Genomic DNA, 25,020 nt, shown 5'->3' with positions numbered 1-25,020 from the left:
ACTTTAGAACTACGTTTTGATTTATCTATAGTATTTTTAAGTGTATCCTTGTAGAGGATTTTTAGTGGTTGCTCTGGGTATTGCATTATATATACATAATTTATCCCAGTCTATTGGTGTAGTTTTACCAGTTTGAGTGAAGTATAGAAATTTTATGCAACTTATGTCCCATTATCCTCTCCAATGTATAGTGTGATTATCTTATATCTTTCCTCTACATGTATTTATTTATTTTTAAAATTTATTTATTTCATTTATTTTATATTTTTGGCTGCACTGGGTTTTCATTGTTGTGTGCGGGCTTTCTCTAGTTGCGGCGAGCAGGGACTACTCTTCGTTGCGGTGTGTGGGCTTCTCACTGCGGTGGCTTCTCTTGTTGTGGAGCACGGGCTCTAGGCGCGCGGGCTTCAGTAGTTGTGGCACGCAGGCTCAGTAGTTGTGGCTCGCAGGCTCTAGAGCGCAAGCTGCGAAGTTGTGGCGCATGGGCTTAGTTGCTCCGTGGCATGTGGGATCTTCCCGGACCAGGGCTCGAACCCGTGTCCCCTGCATTGGCAGGCAGATTCTTAACCACTGTGCCACCGGGGGAGCCCCTCTACATGTATTTAGAACTGCATCAGAGAGTGCTATAATTTTTGTTTCAACCACAAGCATAGTTTAGAAAACATAATTTAGGAAACTGTATTGTATTGATATTTACCCTTATTTTTATTCTTTCCATTCTTCTTCCTTCCTTATGGTCAATGATTCCTTTTTTTTGATCATATTCTTTTTATTTAGAGAACTTTTTAAAGTCACTCTTTGAAAATAGGTTTGCTGGTGACAGATTCTCTTAGTATTTCTTCATCTGAGAATATCCTGATTTCTCCTTCATTCCCGCAAGATATTTTTGCTGGGTACTGGTGTCTAGGTTCACACTTCTTTTCTTTCAGCATTTGAAAATATTGTGCTACTTCCTTCTGATCTCCATGATTTATGATGAGAAATTCACTGTCCTTTGAATTATTTTCCCTTATAGGGATGTGTTTCTCTGGCTCTTCTGAATATATATATATATTCATATATATATATCCACTTCTATTATGAAAGTTTTCAGAGGATAGTTGGGTAGTACAATGAACAACGTATATGCTCCACCTAAATTCAATAAATTTTAATTTTGCAATCTTTTTCCTTCCTGTATTATATATTTTGCTGTGCCATTTAAAAGTTGTAGGTATTATGAAGTATCATCCCTAGTGTTCTAAGAATAAGGGCACTGGCCTATGTAGCTATAATAACATTATCATTCCTAAGAAAATAATTCCACTATCACCTAATTTATTCCATTTTAAAATTTCTAATTGTCGCAATCAAGATTTTTTCTTTGTTTTTAGTTTTCAGAAGTTTGACTATGATATATTTTGTGGATATCTTTGAGTTTATTTTGTTTGGGAGTCACTCAATAGGTCCTTGAGGCTCCCTCCTCCCCACCTTCTCTTCTTCTACTTCCCCTCCCCCCACTGCTCCTCCTCCATCTTTCAGCCTAATTTCTCTCTGTCATTCACATTCATACTGTACTGTTGTTATTCAGTTCATTGACGCTTTCCTCTGTTCCCTCTCTTCTGCTGTCAAGCCCATCCTCTTAGCTTTTTATATTGGTTATTGCAGTTTTCAGTTATAAAATTTTCATTTGATTCTTCTTTACATCGTTCATGATACTTTCTGTTTTTTTGGTTTGTTTCAAATATGTTTGCAGTTGTTTGTGGTAGCACTTTTATCATCACTGCTGCAAAATCTTGGTCAGATAATTTTAATATCTCTGTTATCTTAGTGTTGGAATCTACTGATTGTCTTTTTTCGTCCAGTTTGAGATCTTCCTGGCTTTTTGATGAATGAGTTTTGATTGAAACCTGGACATTTCCACATGTTTTTCTGAGACTCTGGATCTTATTTAACCCTGTGTTAGCTGAGTCTCTGATCCTGACCCATAAGAGGCAGGGGTCTTCTGCCTTGTGACTTCTACGTGGGGTAGAAGTCCCAGTTCCCTACTCGACCTTCACTGGCAGGACCCCTCATTACTGCAGGGAGTGGGTAACGCTCCCACTTTACAGACTGGAGACTGAGGAAGCTCGGAAATTTGTTCTGCAGGAACCAGTAAGGATTCCAGCTAGACTGAGCCAAAGTCCAAGCTCCTAACCACTAGCTACCCTGACCCTCAGGATATTCAGGAGGAGTAAAATTTACCCTAAAAAGAGGGGTCTGATGGCAGTGACCTGGAGGCATCTCCTCCTGGGGTTTCCATGGCTGCGGCGAGTGAGTGTCCTGGGTCACAGTGACCTCACTGGTTGGAGCTTTGCTGCACTTGACCAAAGTAGTAGGCCTCTTTCAAGCTGGACAGAGCACTTCAGGCAGTCTAAGGGCACAATGTCCACCGGGGGGCCATCTTTTCCCAGCACAGATTGGGGGTGGTGATGGTCAGGGAGGGGCTGTAGAGCATCCCTACGATGGTCACCCACTGTGCCCCAAAGAAGCTGGTGGCCTGGAACCCTTTCTGTCCACTCTGTGTGGTCCCCACCTGTCTTGTAGCCCTATTTAGGCTGGGGAGGGTGATCACATGTGGCTGGACTTTCCTGTGCTTTGGGCAGTGACTACGACAACGTCTGTTGCGTGTGAGGCTGACCTCAGCGTGAGTCAGTGTGTGTCACTGTGTGTAACCATGTGGGGCACGAGGCACTGGGCCATGTCCCAGCTCCACCTCTTCTTGGGTTGTGAGCCTGGACACTTGGATGTGCTCTCTGAACCTCAGTTTCTTCCTCTGTATGATGGGGCTAATGGTGCTGACCTCCGAGAGTCCCTGGCACGTGGTAGACAGCCCATGATGTTTTTATTTGAATGAGATGTGCATGTCATGTTCTCTGGCATGGCGGCCCGCACATGCCAGGCCTGGCCCTTCTTCAGCCCTGCCTGGTGTCTCTGGGTGTCTTTGGAGCAGGCTCTGGGCCTCTAGTGCAGGGGGCCTGCGCTTCATGCTCAGCCCAGGGTGGGGGGTGGGGTGAGGAGGGTGGAGGAGGCTGAGACCCACGGGCTGTCTCCATGGCAACAGCCAGCAGCCTCCTGGGCAAGAGCCAGCACCTGGAAAGTCAGTGACAAAGCAGTTCCTGGAGATGGTGCTTCCCCTGCCACGCGTCTGCCCTCAGCTCCCGTGTCTCCCTGGGCCGTGGGTGGGTGCTGTGGGCACCCGCCCCCCCGGGCCTGACCTGGGGACTCGGCACCTGCCCAGCGGGAACCGGGACTGGGGCGAGCAGGTGCTCCTGGCTTCCCCTGGAGCCCGCCCCACCCCCTCCCTGATGACGGTAGTAACGGCCCCAAGGACGCTGGTGCCGCTGCCCCTGAGTGCTGGTGGGTCCCAATGCTGCCGGGCACATCTTCTGAGTGTCATCTCGTGGCAGCGTCACCATAGCCACGGGACCCTCACGCTGTCACCTCCATGTCTCAGGTGAGGGACCGGACAGGCCGTGCCTTCCCTGTGACCAGGAAGACCCAGGCTTGGACTTGAACCCCGGCCACATGCTCCAGGGTCCTGGGTCTGGTGTCCCAGGGCTGAGGTCCTCCCAGGCAAGCCCTGCGGAGCACGGGGTGCTCACGTCTGGGTGGAGAGGACATGGCACCCCAGCCCCCTGCTCGGCAGGGCCTGAGCTCCCTGAAAGGGGCTGAGCGGCACCACTGAAATGCGTCCCGCCTGGGGCCCCAGCAGGGTCGGGGCCCTGCTCAGCTCGGCCGACTTGGAGCCAAAGCCACCACTGCTGGGGTCACAGCATCTCAAGGGGTCGGGTGGCCCCTGCACCCCAGGTCCTTCTTGCTGATTCGTTGCTCAAACTGAGGTGTTTTTGAGAGTCAGAGGGACACCAGTAGCAATTGTGCGGGCTCAGCAGTCCAGACTAAGGCTGTCCTGGGCGCCTCTGCTCCCTTTGCTGACTTGGTGGATTGGGAGCCTGAGGGGGAGCCCCCAGCCTGGGGAAGGGCAGAGGACGACCCCCCATCGTGAAACAGAGGTTGAAAGGCAGCGTGACCTTCTAGCCAGTATGTTCCACATGCAGCTACAAAGACCCAGCCGAGACCCCAGACTCTGGGCGGGTGGGGGGTGCCCGGGTCAGGGTCAGGGCCCCAGGCCAGCACTGCAGCGGGTGTTGCCACCTCTCCCCACCCCACGTGGCCGGGAGCACCCCCCAAGCTCAGGTGCCCGTGCGGGTGGGACTCCACACAGGACTGGCTGATGTGTGTGTGCCGTGTGGGCCTGGCATCTGTGGGCCTGGCATCTGTGGTCCAGGCAGTGTGTCCGTGGCTCCTGCTGTCCACCCTGGGCGCTTGGGTACCCATGGGGCTGTGTGTCTGAGCACGTGCCACGCGCCTGTGTGCCCCCAAGTCCCGGCCACGTCTTTACGCCCTGTTGCTCCATGTGCTGGGGTGACCTGGGCCTGGGGGTTGGGCTACAGTAGTCACTAGCTGGCCCCAGAGTGTGTGCTCTGGGGCCTGAGTCCCTGCATATTTTATGTAGTTGTTATCACAATTTGCATAAAACTTGCATTTTACCCTTTTTTATATAACAGCGTATTGAGGTAAAATTCACATACCATAGTATCCATCCTTTTGTAGCGTACAATTCAGTGATTTTTAGTATGTTCTCAGAGTCGTGCAACCATCACTACAACCTAATTTTAGAGCATTTCCATCTCCCCGAGAAAGAAACGCCTTCCCATTCGTAGTCACGCCCCGATGCCCCTCCCCGCCGGCCCCAGTAGTCACTCATCTCCTGTTTGTCCCTGTAAACGCGTCTGTCTGGACACTGAATGTGATGCCATCATGCGATGAGTGGCCCTTTGTGTCTGGCTCCTTTCACTTAGGACAGTGTTTCTAAGGTTCATCCATGAATCAGTTCATCTGTTTCTTTTAATGTTATTTCACAAACACGTTAGGTCCGATGCGATGTGTTATTATTCGTAATGAGCCCCCAGGGTTCCACTGTCGTTGCACGCGAAGATGGTTCTACATGAGTTTTTTTTCTTTTTTTAAATGTATTTATTTATTCATTCATTCATTTACTTATTTTTGGCTGTGTTGGGTCTTCGTTGCTGCACGCAGGCTTTCTCTAGTTGTGGCGAGCGGGGGCTACTCCGTTGCAGTGCACGGGCTTCTCATTGCAGTGGCTTCTCTTGTTGCGGAGCACGGGCTCTAGGCGTGTGGGCTTCAGTAGCTGTGGCGTGCGGGCTCAGTAGTTGTGGCTCGCGGGCTTAGTTGCTCCGCGGCATGTGGGATCCTCCAGGACCAAGGCTCGAACCAATGTCCCCTGCATTGGCAGGCGGATTCTTAACCACTGCGCCACCAGGGAAGTCCCTCTACATGGGGTTTTAACCTCAATAGTGTGATGTCTATCTTTGTAACTTTGGTTTCTGAATTTTTCATTATTTTGATGGGACAGATTCCTAGAGCAGACTAATTGAAAGTGTTTAAGCGTTTTATGGCATTTTATTTTGCCAAGTTATTTTACAAGTGGGATGCATTAGTTTACATTCCCACTAGTTCTATTTAAGTCATTAGTTCAATATCAACTTCACCACCACTGGGGGTTACATTTCTAAAGCTCTTGATAATGTATCGGGTGTAAGGCCACTCCTTGTTGCTGTTTTATCTTTCGTTTCCGTGACTGATGCTTTGGACATGTTTGCACGTTACTGAGTTGTGTTTACTTTTATGAGTTACGTGTGTGGATTCTTTGCTGTCTAGTTTTGGAAACGTCAGGGCTTCTTCACTAACATTTATTGAGCACGTACTTCCTACCAGGAGCCTTGCTGGGTGTGGGCTGAGAAGGAAGGCCCCCAGCCCCAAGCCAGCCCTGCCCCCCCTGCAAGGTGACCTCCTGCCTTGCTTTCCAGGATTTCCTAGAGCCTAAGACTTTGGGAATAGTAGTCACCAAAGTCTTAGGCTCTAGGAAATAGTAGGATGTAGTAGGATGTATGCTAGTAGGATGTATGCTATAATTACCCTTTTGTTATTGTTGTTAATATAACATCTTTTTTTTTTTTTTTTATTCAATGACTTTCTATATTTAGTCATCACTTTTCATTGCTAAACTCACTTCATGTCTCATTTGCATCACAGTTCTTCATCCTGGATTGTGAAGTCAACAGGCCAGGGCGAACCTGTTAGTTATGATTTACAATGACTGGCATGGCGTCACAATCAAAGAGCTCTGGGTAAATGCTTGTGGTGAAAGAGGATGAGGATGGAGATGAGGGTCCTGAGGAAGGGTCCAGACAGGCTGCCCAACCCATGGAACCTGAGGCCTGAATAAGGCCTGGGGTCTGCTTTCCCCTCTGCCCTGAAGGGTCCATCTGTGGGCAATTCTAAGGCACAGTGGTGAAGGACATGATTGGCCCACCAAGCGCGGTCCTCTGGTCTAGTGGCAGCCCCTTGCCTAGAACACAGTGCAACAAGCATTCCATTTAGAAGATCTTCCTGAACACATGCAAGCAGCATTCGCTAATGGAAATGGAGACAAGGTCTTTCTTGGAAGAGAGTGTCCCAGAAGACACTCTGCCCCAAGACCAACCAGGTCCCTTTTAAGGTCCCTGAGAACAGCAGCCAAGTCTTTCAAAGGCTGACAAGGCACAGAGTGGATGAATGAAAAGCTAATAATACATGGAAAACAACAACAACAACTTTGGCTTATAAAACCTCCAACTCGAGGCAGGGACGTCAGTGTCCACCAACATGCAGAACCAGGTATGATCGTAGCAGATGGTTATCAGAAATGCTTTAGCATTTCCCACACCGCCCACATCCCTGCCCCTCAGCCCCCGGGCCACACACACACACACACACACACACACACACACACAATATCTGCAGAATAAGTCAGAGGTTGGCATCCAGAGCCTGATGTCAGGATAGAACTCTTGGCACTCTGCACTAAATCACCGTGATTAGTCCTATCTAGACAGCAAAAGTAACACTGGCCTAAGCTTGAATGGCAGGGTCTGTCCAGTGAGGAGTTAGGCTGCACCCAAGACTGCCAGGTCTGGAAAGTCTTTCACTTCTCCTACTTCGCTGAAAGGCCGTCCACCCTGGTTGAATGTCAGCTTATACCGTAACCGATGGGCTCTTTGTGTGGACTGTCAAGCAGCAGCATCTGAGAGGTCACTGCTGGAGGCATCGAAGGACTGAAAGCAGGAAGCTTGGAGCTGGACGCCGGCTGTAGTTTCATTCTCACTGACTTTGGCACAGCTACTTGAAACATGATGTCCCAGACAGGCTGGGTGGCCGTGCTCATCATGGTCAACAGTGGCACCTGAACCTCTGGGCGGCCAGGGGCCCCAGTCTGGGAAAAGTGGAGTAGAATTCTGAATCCATTCCGGTCATACACGATAAGAGGAGGCAGGTTGCTGGGCTTAACAGACTCCAAAGGGACAAACACTTGAGCCAGAGGTGTATTCTGGGAAGACGGAGAAGAAGCCAATGGGCCAGCCTCCCAGGACCAACCTGGAGAGGACTTAGTACCTGGTGGCGCTTCCTTGGGGATACTTTTCTGCGGAATATAATTCAGAGGTCCCGGAGACGGCTGTGGGGAGAGGAGATCCAGCAAGTTCCTTTCTGCAGAGGGGCTCTGAACACCACCACCCGGCAGCGTGCTGGTGGTAGGGTTCCTCTTTTCCTGACCGCAATTCTGACTCGCAGCCTTTTTGGTAACTGGGCCATCACTGATCCCTAAGGCTGCCAGGTCCTGATGCAGTATAGATGGCGCCACAGTCCCAGCCTGCTCGGGCCCACTGTCCACCTCCAAGTCAATCAGGGGGCAGTTCTTCATGCAGCCTGCTGGATTCTGAAACACTCTGGAGACAGGTACGTCTCCCAAAGAGCTGACCACTGTGTTCCCAAAGGTGACACGGCCCTCCGTCACCTGTTTGTACAGCGGAACTCCCTGGGTGAGGAGGTCATTTGCCTGGAGAACCTCCGCGAGTGCATCGTTGTCATCGGCGGTATCGCTTGCCAGCCGGAACGGGGTGGGCCGCAGCTGCTCACACCTCTCGTACACGACCTGCAAGGCTGCCTGGTCTGGCGGGGCCTGCCCTGGCCTGCGGTACGTGCTCAGCCTTTCCTGCAGCACCTTCACGTGGCTCCGTACCTCCTCCACAGCACTGACTCTCTTGGACACCTTTTCTGGTTTTTCTTGTTCCTCCTTGACCAAATTCTCGATCAGCCGGTTTGCAGCCTGAAGATCCTCAGGATGGCTGCTCTTCAGAAGCCTCGTCAGAAGCTTTGGCTCTTCTTCATCGGCCTCAAAGACGGAGCTCTTGGGCCAGGGAGAAGGTGGCGGCAAGATTTTATCCACTGGTAGTTTAGGGTCTTGCTTTATGATTCCTTGCTTCTTCAGCATCTGGTAAGCATCTCGGATCTTGATGTCTTCTGGAAACCAGCCCGTCCAACGGAGGAGTGTTTCAATGACTCTTCCTTTAACTTTCTGTGTGGTCCAGGAGCCTAGGTGTGCTTTGGGGAGAACACTTTGATGAGCTCGTTCAGGAAGCGGAACTTGGCCACCTCATTGTGGAACTTCTCCCCACGGCGGTTCACACACACCTCCAGCGCCGTTAAGGCATAAAGAGCTTCCTTCTCTTGTGGAGACTGGATCTTGTGGGCCAGTAGCCAAGGTGCATGGGTTGAGCCATTGGGATCAGTGTTCACTTGGTCACAGAAATTCTGGATAGCTGACCAATCCTGTTCTGACATGCTTGGGTCTGTGGCTTTATTGAGCCACAGCTCCAGCGCCGCCGCCGGCCCCGGGGGCCCCTCGGCCGACTCGGCCCCCGCCGCGGCCCCGGCCCCCGCCCCCGCCGCCACCGCCGTCGCCGCCATTGGCCCAGCCCCGCCTATAACATCTTTAATTAAAGTACCTCCAAGTTATTTTATTATTTTTAAAAATTTCAGCGGAAGGTACACATTTTCCTTTTCTGTATAAATAAAAAATACTGATTTTCTCACTTTAAAATGCTCATATTGGAAAGAGTAAAAACAATGACCCACAATCCCACCATCCTGAGATAACCACTATTAATATTTTGAGCTATTTCCTTCCGAGCCTTTTCTATGTGTAAGTTTTTAAAATACACAGTTGGTATCATACTCCAGGGGCGTAGGGGCAGGCTGCCTCGTCAGCTGGGCAGGGTTGCCCAAGATGCCATGCGAGGGGTCCCCAGGGGGCCCTCTGCACACAGGGGCCTGGTGTCTGAGCATCCTGCACAGCTGAGCACGTGCTGAAGACACGGTTCTTCTGCCGTGTGGACTGACCCCAGTCACCCCCTTATTGTTGAGCATTTAAGTTATTTCCAATTTTGCTTTTATAGAAAAGACCAAAAAACATACATCCATCTGTGCCACACCTCTGATTATTTCCTTGGGACAAATGCCTAGAAGTTGGATGACAGTAAGTCATATTAAAAAATTCTTCGCTCTCCCGTCATTTGGCTATGCTTCCTTTATCACATATTTAAGTGCTTTTGTGTGTGACAGGCGCTGCTTCTGTTTTGATTTGAACCCGTCTGGCCTGTGGTCTAGCTGTTGAGCTCAAAGTAGCATTTCAGTATCTCATGAAACAGAACCTTCTCTCTTTGCTCTTCTTTTCTGAATATTTCTTTAATTTTTTTGCCTATTTAGTTTTCCAGATAACTCTGAAATCATGTTGCTGTAGTCCAAAGAATTCCTTTTGGGAGATTGTGTCAATTATTGAGAATCTCTAAGTCAGTTTGTGGAGAATCAGGTTTTAAAAATCCATGTTTTGGGCTTCCCTGGTGGCGCAGTGGTTGAGAATCTGCCTGCCAATGCAGGGGACACGGGTTCGAGCCCTGGTCTGGGAAGATCCCACATGCCGCGGAGCAGCTGGGCCCGTGAGCCACAATTACTGAGCCTGCGTGTCTGGAGCCTGTGCTCCGCAACAAGAGAGGCCGCGACGGTGAGAGGCCCGCGCACCGCGATGAAGAGTGGCCCCCGCTTGCCACAACCACAGAAAGCCCTTGCACAGAAACGAAGACTCAACACAGCCATAAATAAATAAATAGATACTTAAAAAAAAAAAATCTATTTTAAAAAAAAAATCCATGTTTTTCTGCCCATCCAGGAGTAGCATGTATCTTAACATGTGTTTGATGCTCCCCTCCCGGTAAATAAAGTCTTGTAGTTTTCTTGGTGTAGGTCACTCACATTTTTTAAAAAAAAAATTATTTATTTATTTATTTATTTATTTATTTATTGGCTGCGTTGGGTCTTTTTTTCTTTTTTTTTTAAATTTATTTATTTATTTATATTTATTTTTGGCTGTGTTGGGTCTTCATTTCTGTGCGAGGGCTTTCTCCAGCTGCGGCAAGCGGGGGCCACTCTTCATCGCGGTGCGCGGGCCTCTCATCGTCGCGGCCTCTCCCGTTGCGGAGCACAGGCTCCAGACGCGCAGGCTCAGTAGCTGTGGCTCACGGGCTTAGTCGCTCCGCGGCACGTGGATCTTCCCAGACCAGGGCTCGAACCCGTGTCCCCTGCATTGGCAGGCAGATTCTTAACCACTGCGCCACCAGGGAAGCCCCTGCGTTGGGTCTTTGTTGCTGCGCGTGGGGTTTCTCTAGTTGTGGCGAGCGGGAGCCTACTCTTCGTTGCGGTGCGCAGGCTTTGGGCGGGGGCTACTCGGCTTCTCGTTGCAGTGGCTTCTCTTGTTGCAGAACACGGGCTGTAGGCGTGCGGGCTTCAGTAGTTGCGGCATGCAGGCTCAGTATTTGTGGCTCGCGGGCTTAGTTGCTCCGCGGCATGTGGGATCCTCCTGGACCAGGGCTCGAACCCGTGTCCCCTGCATTGGCAGGTGGATTCTTAACCACTGCGTCACCAGGGAAGTCCCGGTCACTCACATTCTAGTTATTCCTCAGTGGTTTGTGTGTGAGGCCATTGCGATTGAGGAGTTTCGTTTCATTAGATTTCCGACTGGCCACGTTTGGTCCCACTCCGGCTTTGGGGAATTTGTGCTCTCGTCGTGCTCCTGGGCTTGGCCCCTGCAGGCCACTCTGAGGGGACTTGCTCTGGTCTCTGTTTGCTGATTGATGGTGAGCTTGCAGCCAAGTTTTGTTTTTTTTTCCAGCCCAGATTTCTCAGCACTGTGATGACAATATCTAAAGGTTGCTTTTCCGTGCCTGTTGTTGTTTTTCTATACTTGCTCTTGTGCTGTACCTTTCTCTTAAGGCTTTGTTCTACTTTCTGTCCTCTGTGGAAGTCGGGAGTGGAGGGTGAGACTTGCAAACCTGCAGGAAGGGGTTCAAGGTGATGTTCCTGACCAGCGGCCCGCACAACTTGAGTGGGTGTCAGAATCACCTGCAGGGGCTCCCTCAATCCTGGTGCTGGGCCCACCCTCCGAGGGCCGGTGGGTGGGGCCCAGAGTTCACACCTGCTGCTGGTCCTGGGATGGTGCTTTGAGAAACTCTACTCTCGACCAAGTTCCTGGGAGTTTTATCATTGTCTTCCAGAAATACTTATTTTATCTATTCCTTCCCTTATGTCTTATTCACATTCTGTTATGTTAGCCAGAACTCTTGAAGGAAGATTGAATGAGATTTATGGTAGTAATTCTTATTTTATTATCTGATTTAAAAGGAAATCCTTCATGATACATGTGGGTTTGTTGGTACTCTTGAGAGTGGATTTTGTGCATAGAAAATTTTTAATTTCTAAAAATCATCATTCAGTTTATTAACGTGACAAATCCAAAAATATAATTCTTTTAAAGAAATTTTAGATTCAATTTGTGACAACAGAGATGGATCTTGAAGGCATTATGCTAAGTGAAATGAGTCAGACAGAGATAGACAAAGACTGTACTTATATGTGGAATCTAAAAGAAACACATCCCACCAAACTCATAGGAAAGGAGGTCAGATTTGTGGTTCCCAGAGTGGGGATAGAGGGTGGGGGAGGAGGAACTGGAGGAAAATGGTCAGAAGGTACAAGCGTACAATTACGAGATACATAAGCCCTGGGGATGTGATGTGTGGCATGGTGACCGTAGCTCACACTGGATATGATCTACAAGAAAGCTGCGGAGACAGTAGATCCTAAGAGTTCTCATCACAAGGAGGAATTTTTTTTCTTTTTTTTTCATTGTATCTACATGAAATAATGGATGTTAACTAAGCCTATTGCGGTAATAATTTCACAATATATGTAAATCAAACCACCATGCTGTATGCCTTAAACTTTTTTTTTTTTTTTTTAATAACGTGAGGTGTTTTTTTTTTGTTTGTTTTTTTAAAATTATTATTTATTTATTTTTGGCTGTGTTGGGTCTTCGTTTCTGTGCGAGGGCTTTCTCCAGTTGTGGCAAGCGGGGGGCCACTCTTCATCGCGGTGCGCGGGTCTCTCACCGTCGTGGCCTCTCTTGTTGCGGAGCACAGGCTCCAGACGTGCAGGCTCAGTAGTTGTGGCTCACGGGCCTAGTTGCTCCGTGGCATGTGGGATCCTCCCAGACCGGGGCTCGAACCCGCGTCCTCTGCATCGGCAGGCAGATTCTCAACCACTGCGCCACCAGGGAAGCCCGCCCTAAACTTTTATAGTGACGTATGTCAGTTATTTCTCAATAAAACTGGAAAAAATATTAACTTGTTTTAGATTCAGCTTATGAAAAATTATATGTATACATTTTGCAATTTTTAACAATCACTTTCAAGGAGACTCTAAGCAGGGTTTTTATTCCATTTCATAAGCTTAATGTAAAACATTTAATATTTCATTTATACATTTATTGTAACTGGACTTTCCTAAGTACTTAAGTTCTGTATATCCAGCTAATTAGAGTGTAAATATGGTGATTCATACGTTTGCTTAAATGTTCCAATACTTTTGACAAACTTATGAAGGTTTCAACTTAAAATCACACGTCTAAATCAATTTTTCCATTACATTTAAAAATTAGAATCACAGGGCTAATGTGATGCTAAACGCAGCCTGGTTAGCGTGTTAATGTGTTCTGATAAATTCTTTTAATCCTAACACCGTAATATTAACACAGAAGGTTTGATTTTCATAAACATTTCTGTATTTAATTATGATTCTTCCTAGGAGTTTAATATTGCTGATCCACTAAGGAAACTGTCATCTCAGAACAAATGAAACTGAATTTCCTTTATATTGATTTTTCATGTGGTGGATTACATTAATAATTATTCTACTATTGAATTATTCTTGCATTCCTATGACAACTCAGTTGGCCATTATAAACTCTTAAAATATGTACCTTTGAATTTGATTTACTCTAATATTTTATTTAAAATTTGTGTTCATAATTGAGATGTGTATAAATTTTTCCTGCCCTTTTCCAGTCTTTTAAAAATTTTTTATTATTTTTTAAATTGAGGTATAGTTGATTTACAGTGTTGTGTTAGTTTCAGGTGTACAGCAAAGTGATTCAGTTAGACATACATATACATCTATTTTTATCAGAATCTTTTCCCTTACAGGTTATTGCAAAATATTGAGTATAGTTCCCTGTGCTAAACCATAGGTCTTTGTTGGCTATCTGTTTTATATATAGTAGTGCGTATATGTTAATCCCAAACTTCTAATTTATCCTTCCCCTACCTTTCCCCTTTGGTAACCATAGGTTTGTTTTCTATGTCTGTGGGTCTATTTCTGTTTTGTATATAAGTTCATTTGTATCATTTTTTTAGATTCCACATATAAGCAATATCATATGATATTTGTATTTCTCTGGTTTACTTCACTTAGTATGATAATCTCTAGGTCCATCCATGTTGCTGCAAATGGAATTATTTCATTCTTTTTTTATAGCTGAGTAATATTCCATTGTATAAATATACCACATCTTCTTTATCCACTCATCTGTCCATGGACTCTTAGGTTGCCTTCATGTCTTGGCTATTGTAAATAATGCTGCTATGAACACTGGGGTGTATGTATCTTTGAATTATGGTTCCAGTCTTTTTTTTTTTTTTTTTTTTTAACATCTTTATTGGATGGTTCCAGTCTTGATATCAAGATTATACCAGCATCATAAAATGAGTTGGGAGCTTTTCTTGTATTTTTATTCTCTGAAACAGTTTGTATAGCATGGAATTTTCTGTTCTCTGAATGTTTGTAAGAACACACTTGTAAAATTGTCTGGATCTGATATTCTGGCAGAGGAAAACTGAATCCAAATTAATTCTTGTAAATGGTCCAAGATTCTGGTCCCCTGCCTGCCCACCTGCACAGTCATCTCCCCTTGCGTGCAGGCAGATCCTGTGGGTATGACGAGATATCACTCCTGTGGTTAGTCTATGAATCAGTTGACTCTGAGTTAACCAAAAGGGAGATTATTTGGGTGGAACTGACCTTATCAGGTGACCCCTTTAAAGGGACTGGGCTCTTCCTATAGTCAGAGAGTTTAGAAGTGTGAGAGGGACTGTTGAGGGCCCAGGTGGCAAGGATCTGAGAGTGGCCTCCAGGGGCTAAGAGAAGTCCCCGGCTGACAGCAAGGCAAGGGGACTCCATTCCTACTGCAAGGAAGTGAGCTCTGCAGACAACCTGAAGGGCCTGGAAAGCATCGCTTTCCCTAGCTTAGCTTCCAGACGAGGATGCAGCTGGCTGTTCCCTTGATTTCAGCCCTGTGAGGCCTGCAGCAGAGAATTTAGCCACGATGTGCCCTGACTTCTGGCCCACAGAACTGTGAGCGAATAAATGGGTGCTATTTCAAGTCACTAAATTTGTGGTAAGTTTCTACAGAATAGAAAACTAATACAATCGTTCATGGTTTATTCAGGTTTTCTACTTCTTCTGTCACTTTTGGTAATTTGCTTTTCAAGAGGATATATCCATTTCCTCAAAGTTTTAGCATCTATTGGCATAAAATTGTTAATAATATTCTCTTGTGATGCTAAGCACCTCTCCTGTCTGTAGTCGTGTCCCCTGTACTTTTATACATTCCTGTGCATGCGTGTACACATGTATGCACACACAAATGTATGAGTGTACATGTGTGCATGCATGCATATACCATGTGTATTTGTATATGTATCTTTTGTATGCATGTGTACATTCTCTTTTTCTTGATTATTCTTGCCAGAAGCTAGTTCATTTGATTAAACTTTCAAAGATTCAGCTTTCTATTATTTCTCTATTTTCTATTTTCACCATGTCTACTCTTTATTATTTCCATTTTTCTACTTTCTCTAAATTTACCCTGCTATTCTTTTATAAGATCCTTGAGACATAGCAATACTTGGTTTATTTATTTTTAATCTTTAAAAAAATAAAATCAGTTAAGTTTATAAATTTCCCCTAAGGCATCACTTTGACTGAACCTCACACATATAATATGTAGTATTTTTGTTGCTGATGAGTTCTAAATATTTGGTAATGTCTTTAATTAATGAGTTATTTAGTTGTACATTTTGAAGGTTTCTATAATGCAAGTTTGTTTTTTTTTAATAGATTGAGAAACTGATTGGAAATTGAATGCAAACTAAGACCACTTGACTGTTACTGAAATGAATAGCCCAGTTTGCTTTTTTTTTTTTTAAAGAAATTCACGTTCGTTTATTTATTTATTTTTATTTATTTATTTATTTATTTATTTATTTATTTATTTATGGCTGTGTTGGGTCTTCGTTTCTGTGCGAGGGCTTTCTCTAGTTGCGGCAAGTGGGGACCACTCTTCATCGCGGTGCGCGGGCCTCTCACCGTCGCGGCCTCTCTTGTTGCGGAGCACAGGCTCCAGACGCGCAGGCTCAGTAATTGTGGCTCACGGGCCCAGTTGCTCCGTGGCATGTGGGATCTTCCCAGACCAGGGCTCGAACCCGTGTCCCCTGCATTGGCAGGCAGATTCTCAACCACTGCGCCACCAGGGAAGCCCTAATGCAAGTTTTTTAAAATGTGTTTTTATAGTAGTATTCTTATTTAATTGGAGAAGTACAATAATATATGTTACTAAGTTTTTGAAATTTGCTGAGGCTTCTTTTGTGATGTAGGATATTTTCAAAGCTATTCCCATGTACTCCTAAAAATATATATTTTCTATTTGTTAGGAACACATTTTGTTAGAAAAATAGATAGATTATAGATGATTGATAGATGATAGATAGATAGATGACAGATAGGTAGGTCGATAAAGGTAATATATGAAAGATATAGAAGATTAGAACAATAAAATGGATCAAGGGTGCTAATTCTGTTTTAATCTTTTTCAGCCTTACTAAATTTTGGTGTTTAGTCTTTCAGGTTCTGATGGGAGCTTTGTTAGGATCTTCCACTATGTTGGAGGAGTTCTCATTCTTTATCTGTTTTGAGTTTATGAGGTTGGGTGCATAAAAATTAATGATGATCATATTCCTTGGTGTAAGTTTGCTTTCAGTATTATGCATTATATCTCTCTTTAGCCTTAGGATTGTGTTTTGCTTTAAATTATATTTTGTCTTTAGTATTATATACCAACTTCCTTTTCTGTAGCGTTTACTTAGTATATTCTTTTTAAAAATCTGTTTATTTTCAACATTTCTGTATTTTTTTCAGGTATGTCTTTTGTAGGTAGCAACTTTTTGAAAGTTGGACTTTCAGAAGCTCCAATCTAATCATGTATGATTTAATAGGAAATTAAAATTCATTTATATTTCTTATTATTACTTGTGTGTTTGGACTTAAGCCTAATATCGTATTTTGTTTTTTCTCTTTATATTCTTTCTTTGTTTTGGGGGAGTCTTTTTCTGACTTTTGTAGTGTGACAAAATATTCTATATTACCTGTTCCCTACATACCTTTTTCACCTCTGATGGTTTTGAAATAGACTGTATTTCTATCCATTTACTGGATATCCTTAACATTTTAAACATATATTCGTAACTATACATTTGTCTAACACAGAGGACAGAAAATTATAGCCCATCTGTCTGGCAACCTGTGCTTATAAATAAAGTTTTATTGGAACACAGCCTTGTCCATTCATTTACATATTATCTGCTTTTATGCTACAATGATAGAGTTGAGTGGTTGTGACGGAGGTTCTATGACTCACAAAGCCTAAATATTTACTAATGGCCCTTTTCAGAAAATGTTTGCCATCCTCTGGCCTAATACAGTGAAGAGTAATTTAGCCTCTGTAACATAATTTGATGCAACTACACATGGAACAACCCCTTCTGTAAATATTTTTATTATTGCCTAGGTTGTTAGTTTTGCATGTAGAAAATAATGAAAAATTGGACATCATAATTTTAAAAATCAATGATTAATTAAATTTAACTATTTAAAGAATTTCTGTGCCTACCATTGCTCTTGTATACTGTGCTTTCCCTTTAGGTTCAGTTCCCATGTTTTACGGAAGATCTGGGGTGATGACTTATTTTATCTCTGAAAATATGTTTATTTTGCCCTCACTCTTCATTAACAGTTTAGCTGGATATAAAGTTCTAAGATGTCAATTATTTTCCTGCTGCTTTTTTGGAGGTATTACTTAATTGTCTTCTAGCATTTTTTTTTTTTTTTTTTTTTGCTGAGGTGAAGTTTTCTCTCCTTTTAATTATCCTTTTTTTCCCTAGATATTTCATCTTTTCTTTTTGGTAGCCTTTAATACTTTCTTTTTATCCTTGATATTCTGCAGTTCCTCACACCATTTCTAGTTGGATGTATTTTATTTATGTGATTGGTACTTTGTACTGCACTTTAAATTTGAGAAAGCAAGTCTTTAATTCTGGAAATTTCTCATCTGTTATCTCTTCAAATGTTGCTTCTTCACCATGTTCCCTCTATTCTCTTTTGCTGGAACCTACATTTGATGTGTGTTAGATGTATGATCTAACCTCCATATCGCTTAATTTGTCGTTCATTTTTTTCTTTGTCTTTCCAATGTCTGTGAGTGATTCCTTAGTACTATTTCCTAAACCATTAATACACTCCAACTCTGTCTCCAGCCTAGAGTATGATTATTATTATTGATATTATTTTAATAACTATTTGTTTATTTCCAAAACTTCTAGCTAGTTTTTAGAATATCTACCTGTTTCTGCCTATTTTTGTTTCATAATTTGTTGATTGCATCTGAACAAAATTAATCTTCCAATAGTTGATTTTAGTAGTTGAATATCACTCTTAGTATTGGATTTTCTCACATGCTATGGAATTTTGGTTTGTATAGATTTTCTTGTTGCCCTTCTTTTCTTCTCCCCTGACCATTTTATCTTATTTTTTACCCCAGCTGCATCTCAGATTTTATTCCTTGCTGCTCTGTATTTAGAGTAGGGGGACAACAATCCTTTTTCACCAAGCATCCAGGATCCATTTTAAAGGTAGAGCCAAAAGGATTGTTAGTGAATTGGATGTGGAGTATAAGAGAGAGAGGAGTCAGGTATGAAGTCTTGGTTTCGGCTTATGAAACACTTGACTAGTGCTATTCACAGAGAGGGGGGAATACTGGGGAAGGAGCAAGATTGGGAGAAAGAATAAAAAGTTCTTTAGTCACCGTCGTGTAACAACTCTGAACTTAAAAAATACATGTTTTAATATTTACATTAAAGTTTTAAAAAGAATTCTTTAGTTTTATTAATGTTTGATATGCTTTTTTTGCTATCCAAGTGAAAATGTTAAAAAAGGCAGCTGGATGGATATATGAGCCCAAAGTTCCAGACTTGAGTTAAAGATATAAATTGGGAGTAGTAAGCATACGGTGGTATTCAAAGCTATTGTGCAGATCCTATATGGTGTGAGCCTTGAGGCATCCAATTTTTCAGTCTGTTAGGGGAGGCAAAGCTTGCAAAGAAGACCTAGAAGGGACTCACAGGATGTTAAGAGGAAAATGAGAGAATTGACCAATGGGCAAGAGAAGAAGCCATTTATAGAAGGAGACTTAACCACTGCAATTGGCAAGAAGCCTTGACAAAACATTTCAGTGGAATGGTGCGGGTGAGAACATAGTTGGACAAAGCTAAAGAGAGGCGGAAAGGTAAGGCAGTGGGGAGACCAAGGATTGACACTTTCAATGAGCTTTGGAGCGAAGGGAGCAGAGAAATGTGCTGGGGTTGGAGGCAGATATGGAATTTTCTGTTTTGTTTTAAGGTGGGAGACATTGGGCTATGTTCTTATGCTAACGGAGTCCTCTGAACCCTCTATTCACTTTCCCCACTGTTTGTTCCCGTGTTCTCCTGTGGTAAAGTGAGGACTAGGCCATGTGGCATCTGTTCAGAAGTCCCTCAAGTTCCATTCTACTCCTGCTCCTGCTATCACCACCTCTCATGAGGCAGCTTGGAGTGCAGTTGGGGTTGCTTGGGGACATGGTTCAGGCTTGGACTCAATTCAAGGACAGATTCAAGGCCAGGCCAGGGACCAGAGACCAAGTGTCCTCTCGGGGTGACGCCTGGAGGGATGGTTATGCCGGTAAAAGCCATTCCTAACATTGCTGGCGAGGATGTCTGAATTCAGTTCCTGGCCTCCCCTGCCTAGTACGCCCACCATCCTGTACCAGCCCTGTGCTTGGACAGCGGGGGACACAGGCACGAAGGTGTCACCGCTCTTGGAAGACAGGACATGGGTGGTGGGAGGGGCGTGCCCTCTTCTCAACTCCATGCGGAAGCCCTTACTTCCCCCTTGTCTTTGTTCCTGCCAGGATCCTCGCCACAGCTGGCACTGACTTTGACCTGCGAACCCTGCGGGCTGTGCGTGTGCTGAGGCCCCTGAAGCTGGTGTCTGGGATTCCAAGTGAGTCTGGCAAAAGCAATCAGGCCCAGCCTACCTGGACACTGACCTCTCTCCCAACCCCTGTCATGGCCAGTTAGGCCCTAACAGTGGGCCCTTTGGTGACTCTGAGCTTGCTGCCCTTGACCCCGGGGAACCAGGCACGAAGAAGGGAGGAGCGGCCCTTCTCCAGTCTCTCCCAACTCCGTGAAAACCCAGAGGGTAAACTTGGCTTCCCTACGTGGAAGCTTTGATCCTCCTCCTCTGCTGTATTTCCAGCTCTTTGCTTCTTTTTCTGGGGTTAAAGGGCAGGTGAGAGATCGACCAAGGCGGTGGGGCAGGATGCCTGAGAACATATTCAGGGGCTGCAAAGGACCACCTGTCTTGGCTCAGGCTGGGCAGGGCTGTTGGGGCCTGTGGCCTGGTTAAGGCGCGCTCCGGGACTGGGCTGCTCAAGAGGCCACGTGAGGGCAGGGGGTGGCCAGGCTGCCTTGAGAGCCGGTGACCGCCTGTGCCCGTGCAGGGGGTGGCCAGGCTGCCTTGAGAGCCGGTGACCTCCTGTGCCCGTGTTCCTCCAAGGCAGTGGAAGTTTGGGTTTCCCTCAGGGCCTGGGTGGCAGGGCCCTGAGGCCGTGTCGCCCAAGCCCACTGCAGGGAAGACCGCTGGTTGGCTCCGTGTTCTGCCCTAAGACCCTGCCAGGCAAAGGCTCAGGCCTGTACCCAGGAGCTGGGGTGAAGCTGGAAGTGGGGATAGCGGGGTTCAGCCTCTTCTGCCCAGTTCCTCTGGTCTGGACATACTCATGCCCTGCGGTCAGTGGTCAAACACTCCCTAGGAGTAGGCCCCCTGCTTTACTTTCCCTGAGGGGTGGGTCTGTCAGGAACCCCTGCTCTTAGTTCCCAGGATCCTCTGCTTTTCCCTCCCAGGATCCCTTGCTTTCCCTCCCAGGATCTCCTGCTCATCCCTCCCAGGATCCCCTGCTCTTAGTTCCCAGGATCCCCTGCTGTTCCCTCCCAGGATCCCTTGCTGTTCCCTCCCAGGATCCCTTGCTTTTCCCTCCCAGGATCCCCTGCACTTCGTTCCCAGGAACTCCTGCTTTTCCCTCCCAGGATCCCCTGTTCTTCCCTCCCAGGATCTCCTGGTCTTAGTTCCCAGGATTTCCTGTTCTTCTCTCCCAGCATCCCCTGCTTAGTTCCCAGCATTCCCTGTTCTTCCCTCCCTTGATCCCCTGCTCTTAGTTCCCAGGATCCCTTGCTTTTCTCTCCCAGGATCCCTTGCTTTTCTCTGTCAGGATCCCCTGCTCTTCCCTCCCAGCATCCCCTGCTCTTAGTTCCCAGGATCCCCTGCTTTTCCCTCCCATGATCCCCTGCTCTCAGCTCCCAGGATTCCCTCATCTTTCCTCTCAGGACTCTCTGCTGTTGCTCCACCCTGAGCCCTCCACGGACTCAGAGATCTCACCAGAACTTCATACTGACACCCCCACACGCTCCTCCTCCCTTGAACTGGGACGGTGCTCAGTCCACTCCCCCCTGCCCCGAGACCCTATGCTTTGTCCCCCTCCCCAAGGACTCTCAGCTCTGCCCCATGCAGGCACTCCCTGCTCTGTCCTCCGTCCCTCAAGACTTCTTGCTTCCCCACCACTCCCTGCTCTGTCCCCCACTTTGAGGGCCCAGCTCTGTCCTTTGGCCTCATGAGTACTCATTGCTCGACACCTTGCCCAGGACTCAGCCCTGCCCGCCCAGGCTCTTGCTGTTCTGTCCACGCCCCCAGCCCACTGCCCGCTCTGCCCACTGTGCTCTCTGACCTGCCTGCTTTGCCTGCTCTGGCCCCAGGTCTGCAGGTGGTGCTCAAGTCCATCATGAAGGCCATGGTTCCGCTCCTACAGATTGGGCTGCTTCTCTTCTTCGCCATCCTCATGTTTGCCATCATTGGCCTCGAGTTCTACATGGGCAAATTCCACAAGGCCTGTTTCCCCAACAGTACAGGTGAGGCCTGGCAGCGCTCCTCAGACCCAGATGAGGACCACAGACTCATTCATCCTGGAGAGATGCAGTGTTCTGGGCCCTGGCGGGGGGGTGCCCTCTAGATGCCAGACAAAGGAGGTGGACCCAGACAAGATAAACACAAACACATAAAATAATTACAGATTGTAGTAACTTCTAGGAGGGAAACAAGAAAGGTATTTGCAGTAGAGTAATTTGGGGGCCTGCTTCACAGAGAGTGGCCCGGGGAGGCCTCTCTGCCAAGGTGACAACTGAACAGCAATCTGAGTGCCGTGAGAGGGGGCCTGTGTGGTCGCCTGCCAGAAGCTCCAGTTACGAGGAACAGTAAGAGTGAAAGGCTGGAGTGGGAAGCAGTGGGTGCAGAGGGGGTCCTGTGGGTTCAGGCCGTGCTAGGACTCTGAGTCCAGGAGATGTGGTGGCTGGGGCCAGGCTGTTTGGCAGTTAGAACGGGTCAGGTTCTGGGTCTATTTTGCATTGAGGCCTGCTGAGCCAGCTGGGTTTTCTGGGCAATTGTATGTGGAGTAAGAGAAAGGGAAGAGTTAAGGGTGACACTAAGGTTTGTGTCTTTTTTTTTTTTTTTTTTTTTTTTTTGGCCGCGTTGGGTCTTCGTTGCTGTGCGTGGGCTTTCTCTAGATGCAGCGAGCAGGGGCTGCTCTTCGTTGCGGTGCAGGGGCTTCTCATTGTGGTGGCTTCTCTTGTTGTGGAGCATGGGCTCTAGGCGTGTGGGCTTCATTAGTTGCAGCATGCAGGCTCTGTAGTTGTGGCTCACAGGCTGTAGAGCACAGGCTCAGTAGTTGTGGTGCACGGGCTTAGTTGCTCTGTGGCATGTGGGATCTTCCTGGACCAGGGCTCAAACCCGTGTCCCCTGAATTGGCAGGTGGATTCTTCACCACTGCGCCACCAGGGAAGTCCAGGGTTTGTGTCTTGAGCTACAAACACGTTAAAGGAGAAAATCTGTATGATCATCTCAATAAATGCAGAAAAAGTTTTTATTAAAGTTTAAATCATGCATAATTTAAAAAACCTCTTATCAAACTGGAAATAAGGGGAATTTTCTTAAACTCCCTAAAATTCCCTGCAAACATCATACTTTGTCATAGGTTTTGTGAGCTTTCCCTTTAAGGTCAAGAACAAGATAAAGGCACACATGGTCACTTCTGGTCCACGTGGCCTTGGTGGTAGTGGCCAGTAACGTGAGGCAAGAAAAAGAACTCTATCAAGAATGTGAAAGGAGGAAGTAAAACTGTCATTATTTACAGAGAATATGATTATCTACAAATAGAAAAACAATGACTTCCTAGTCTTCTTTATGAGCATTTATTAAGATATTTTAAGATGAATGAGGCCTCAGCATGTTTACATAGTGATGGGCAGGTTCTAGTGGGGAAGGAGAGGTCGACCAGCAGTTCCTGAGAGGGTGGGTCTGAGGGTGGGTGGGGGCAGACCGTAGGCACGGGGACAGAGCCGGCGCAGGCGCAGGAGCGGCAGGAAGCGGAGTTTCCCTCGGTGCCTGACTCCTGTCCCACTGTGGTGAGGTCTCTGGGGCCCACAGTCCCAGCAGTGGGCGGAGAACTTGGTGTCTCTGAGCTCAGCCTCGCTCCCTTCTTGTCCTCGCAGACGCAGAGCCGGTGGGCGACTTCCCCTGTGGCAAGGAGGCCCCAGCCCGGCTGTGCGAGGGTGACACCGAGTGCCGGGAGTACTGGCCGGGACCCAACTTCGGCATCACCAACTTCGACAACATCCTGTTCGCCGTCCTGACGGTGTTCCAGTGCATCACTATGGAGGGCTGGACCGACATCCTCTACAACGTGAGTTCTGTCTTGGCCCTAAAGCTGCTGGGGCCCCGCTGACGCGGAGCTTCTGTTCGGCCCCAGGCTCCCTCCTCGCCCCACAGGGTGGAACACAGGCTCCTTCAGGCGGCTCCGCCTCGGGGCCACTGACCTGGGTCCTGGGGTCTCCGGGACAGCTTTTCTTGTGAACGTAAAGCTGAGGGCCAGGTGGTGGAGGTCAGAAAAGAAAGTTCCAGAGAAGGTGCTCCTGCTGCCGCTGCTGACGACGGCCCACTGCGTGAAGAGCTCTGTCCCTGTGAACTCGTGGACGTGTCTCGAGAGCCCCGCGTGCAGACGATGGGAGTGAGGCCTGGAGAAGCTAGTCAGCTGGCCCTTGGCCCGAGGCAGCAGGTGGCTGCCTGGTGAACAGGGGAGGCGCAGGGCTGAGCGCAGGGAAGCGTCCCTGATTGCGCCAGGGTCCTGGGGGTGGGAACGGGCGTTGTGTACCTTTGTGTCCTTCCCACTAAGTCTACCTGGTTCTCTTGCCTCCAGTGTTCACTGTCGTTAGGATGCCAGCCCATCCCAGCAGTGCAGGGCAGTCTGGGGGTTGGTGCCTGTGACAGAAGTTGGGTATAAGGCCCTCGGGGGCTTCCTGGTGACCCGTCTCACTCCCGCCTCCCCTCCACCTGCGGCTCTTCTTGGGGGACCTGCCATCGACTCCTGGGCGGACCTCTCTCTCTCTTTTTTTTTTTTTTTTTTTTAGTGGGGGCCACTCTTCATCGCGGTGCGCGGGCCTCTCACTATCGTGGCCTCTCTTGTTGCGGAGCACAGGCTCCAGACGCGCAGGCTCAGTAGTTGTGGCTCACGGGCCTAGTTGCTCCGCGGCATGTGGGATCTTCCCAGACCAGGGCTCGAACCCGTGTCCCCTGCATTGGCAGGCAGATTCTCAGCCACTGCGCCACCAGGGAAACCACCCCCCCCCCTCTCTCTTTTTTTATGTGATGACCCCCTCACCCCTACAGAGCTTCCTTCTACCCCCTAGAGTCCTGTGAGCTGTGGGCATGAAAACAATTAAGTTAGTGGAAGTGGAGAAAGAAGGTGCACTTGAAACAGGAATTTTGGGAGGTCTGGCTGTTGGACTGCTGTGTTTTGGTAGCTAGAGGGTGTGTTGTGCTCGGGAGCTGTGGAGGGGGTGTCCTAGAGTGTGAGGTACTTCACTTTGAACCTGTCACTTGTGCACTGAGGGTGGGGCTTGGGCCACCAGCCCCTGGAGCAGCCACATGCTTCTGGCATGAAGGTGGGCAGGAGGAAGGGGACAGCCTGGGGCCCTCTGCTCTGCGCCCCTGTGGGTCTCAGGGCTGGGAATCCAGCAGGCGCTCGGTAAGTGCTGGCTGAGCAGGCAGATGGCAGAGGGCGAGTTAAGGAAAAGCCAGCCTGAGGTCCGCTGAGCCAGAGCCCTCCTTGGAGTGGGAGTTGTGTCTGGTGACAGTCTCGGTTTGATCGAGGAAAAGAGGAATGGAGACAAGGGCGGTGATGAGGAG

General features: G+C 47.3%; 1 protein-coding gene and 1 pseudogene across 2 annotated transcripts in view; one reads left to right on the top strand and one right to left on the bottom strand.

Annotated features, from left to right (window-relative positions):
• CACNA1B (calcium voltage-gated channel subunit alpha1 B) overlaps positions 1-25,020 on the top strand; it is a 187,085-nt gene that overhangs the window by 19,113 nt on the left and 142,952 nt on the right. For both annotated transcript variants that reach the window (XM_068553631.1, XM_068553632.1), the window contains exons 4-6: positions 19,643-19,734; positions 21,540-21,692; positions 23,328-23,518. In XM_068553631.1, the coding sequence (XP_068409732.1) occupies positions 19,643-19,734; positions 21,540-21,692; positions 23,328-23,518 (436 nt within the window). The remainder of the gene's footprint in view (positions 1-19,642; positions 19,735-21,539; positions 21,693-23,327; positions 23,519-25,020) is intronic.
• On the bottom strand, positions 6,855-8,886 carry LOC137770758 (ADP-ribosylation factor-binding protein GGA2 pseudogene; annotated as a pseudogene).

This window comes from Eschrichtius robustus, chromosome 10 (assembly GCF_028021215.1).
Source record: "Eschrichtius robustus isolate mEscRob2 chromosome 10, mEscRob2.pri, whole genome shotgun sequence".
Taxonomy (NCBI): Eukaryota; Metazoa; Chordata; class Mammalia; order Artiodactyla; family Eschrichtiidae; genus Eschrichtius; species Eschrichtius robustus.
This window is presented reverse-complemented; position numbering and strand designations above follow the sequence as displayed.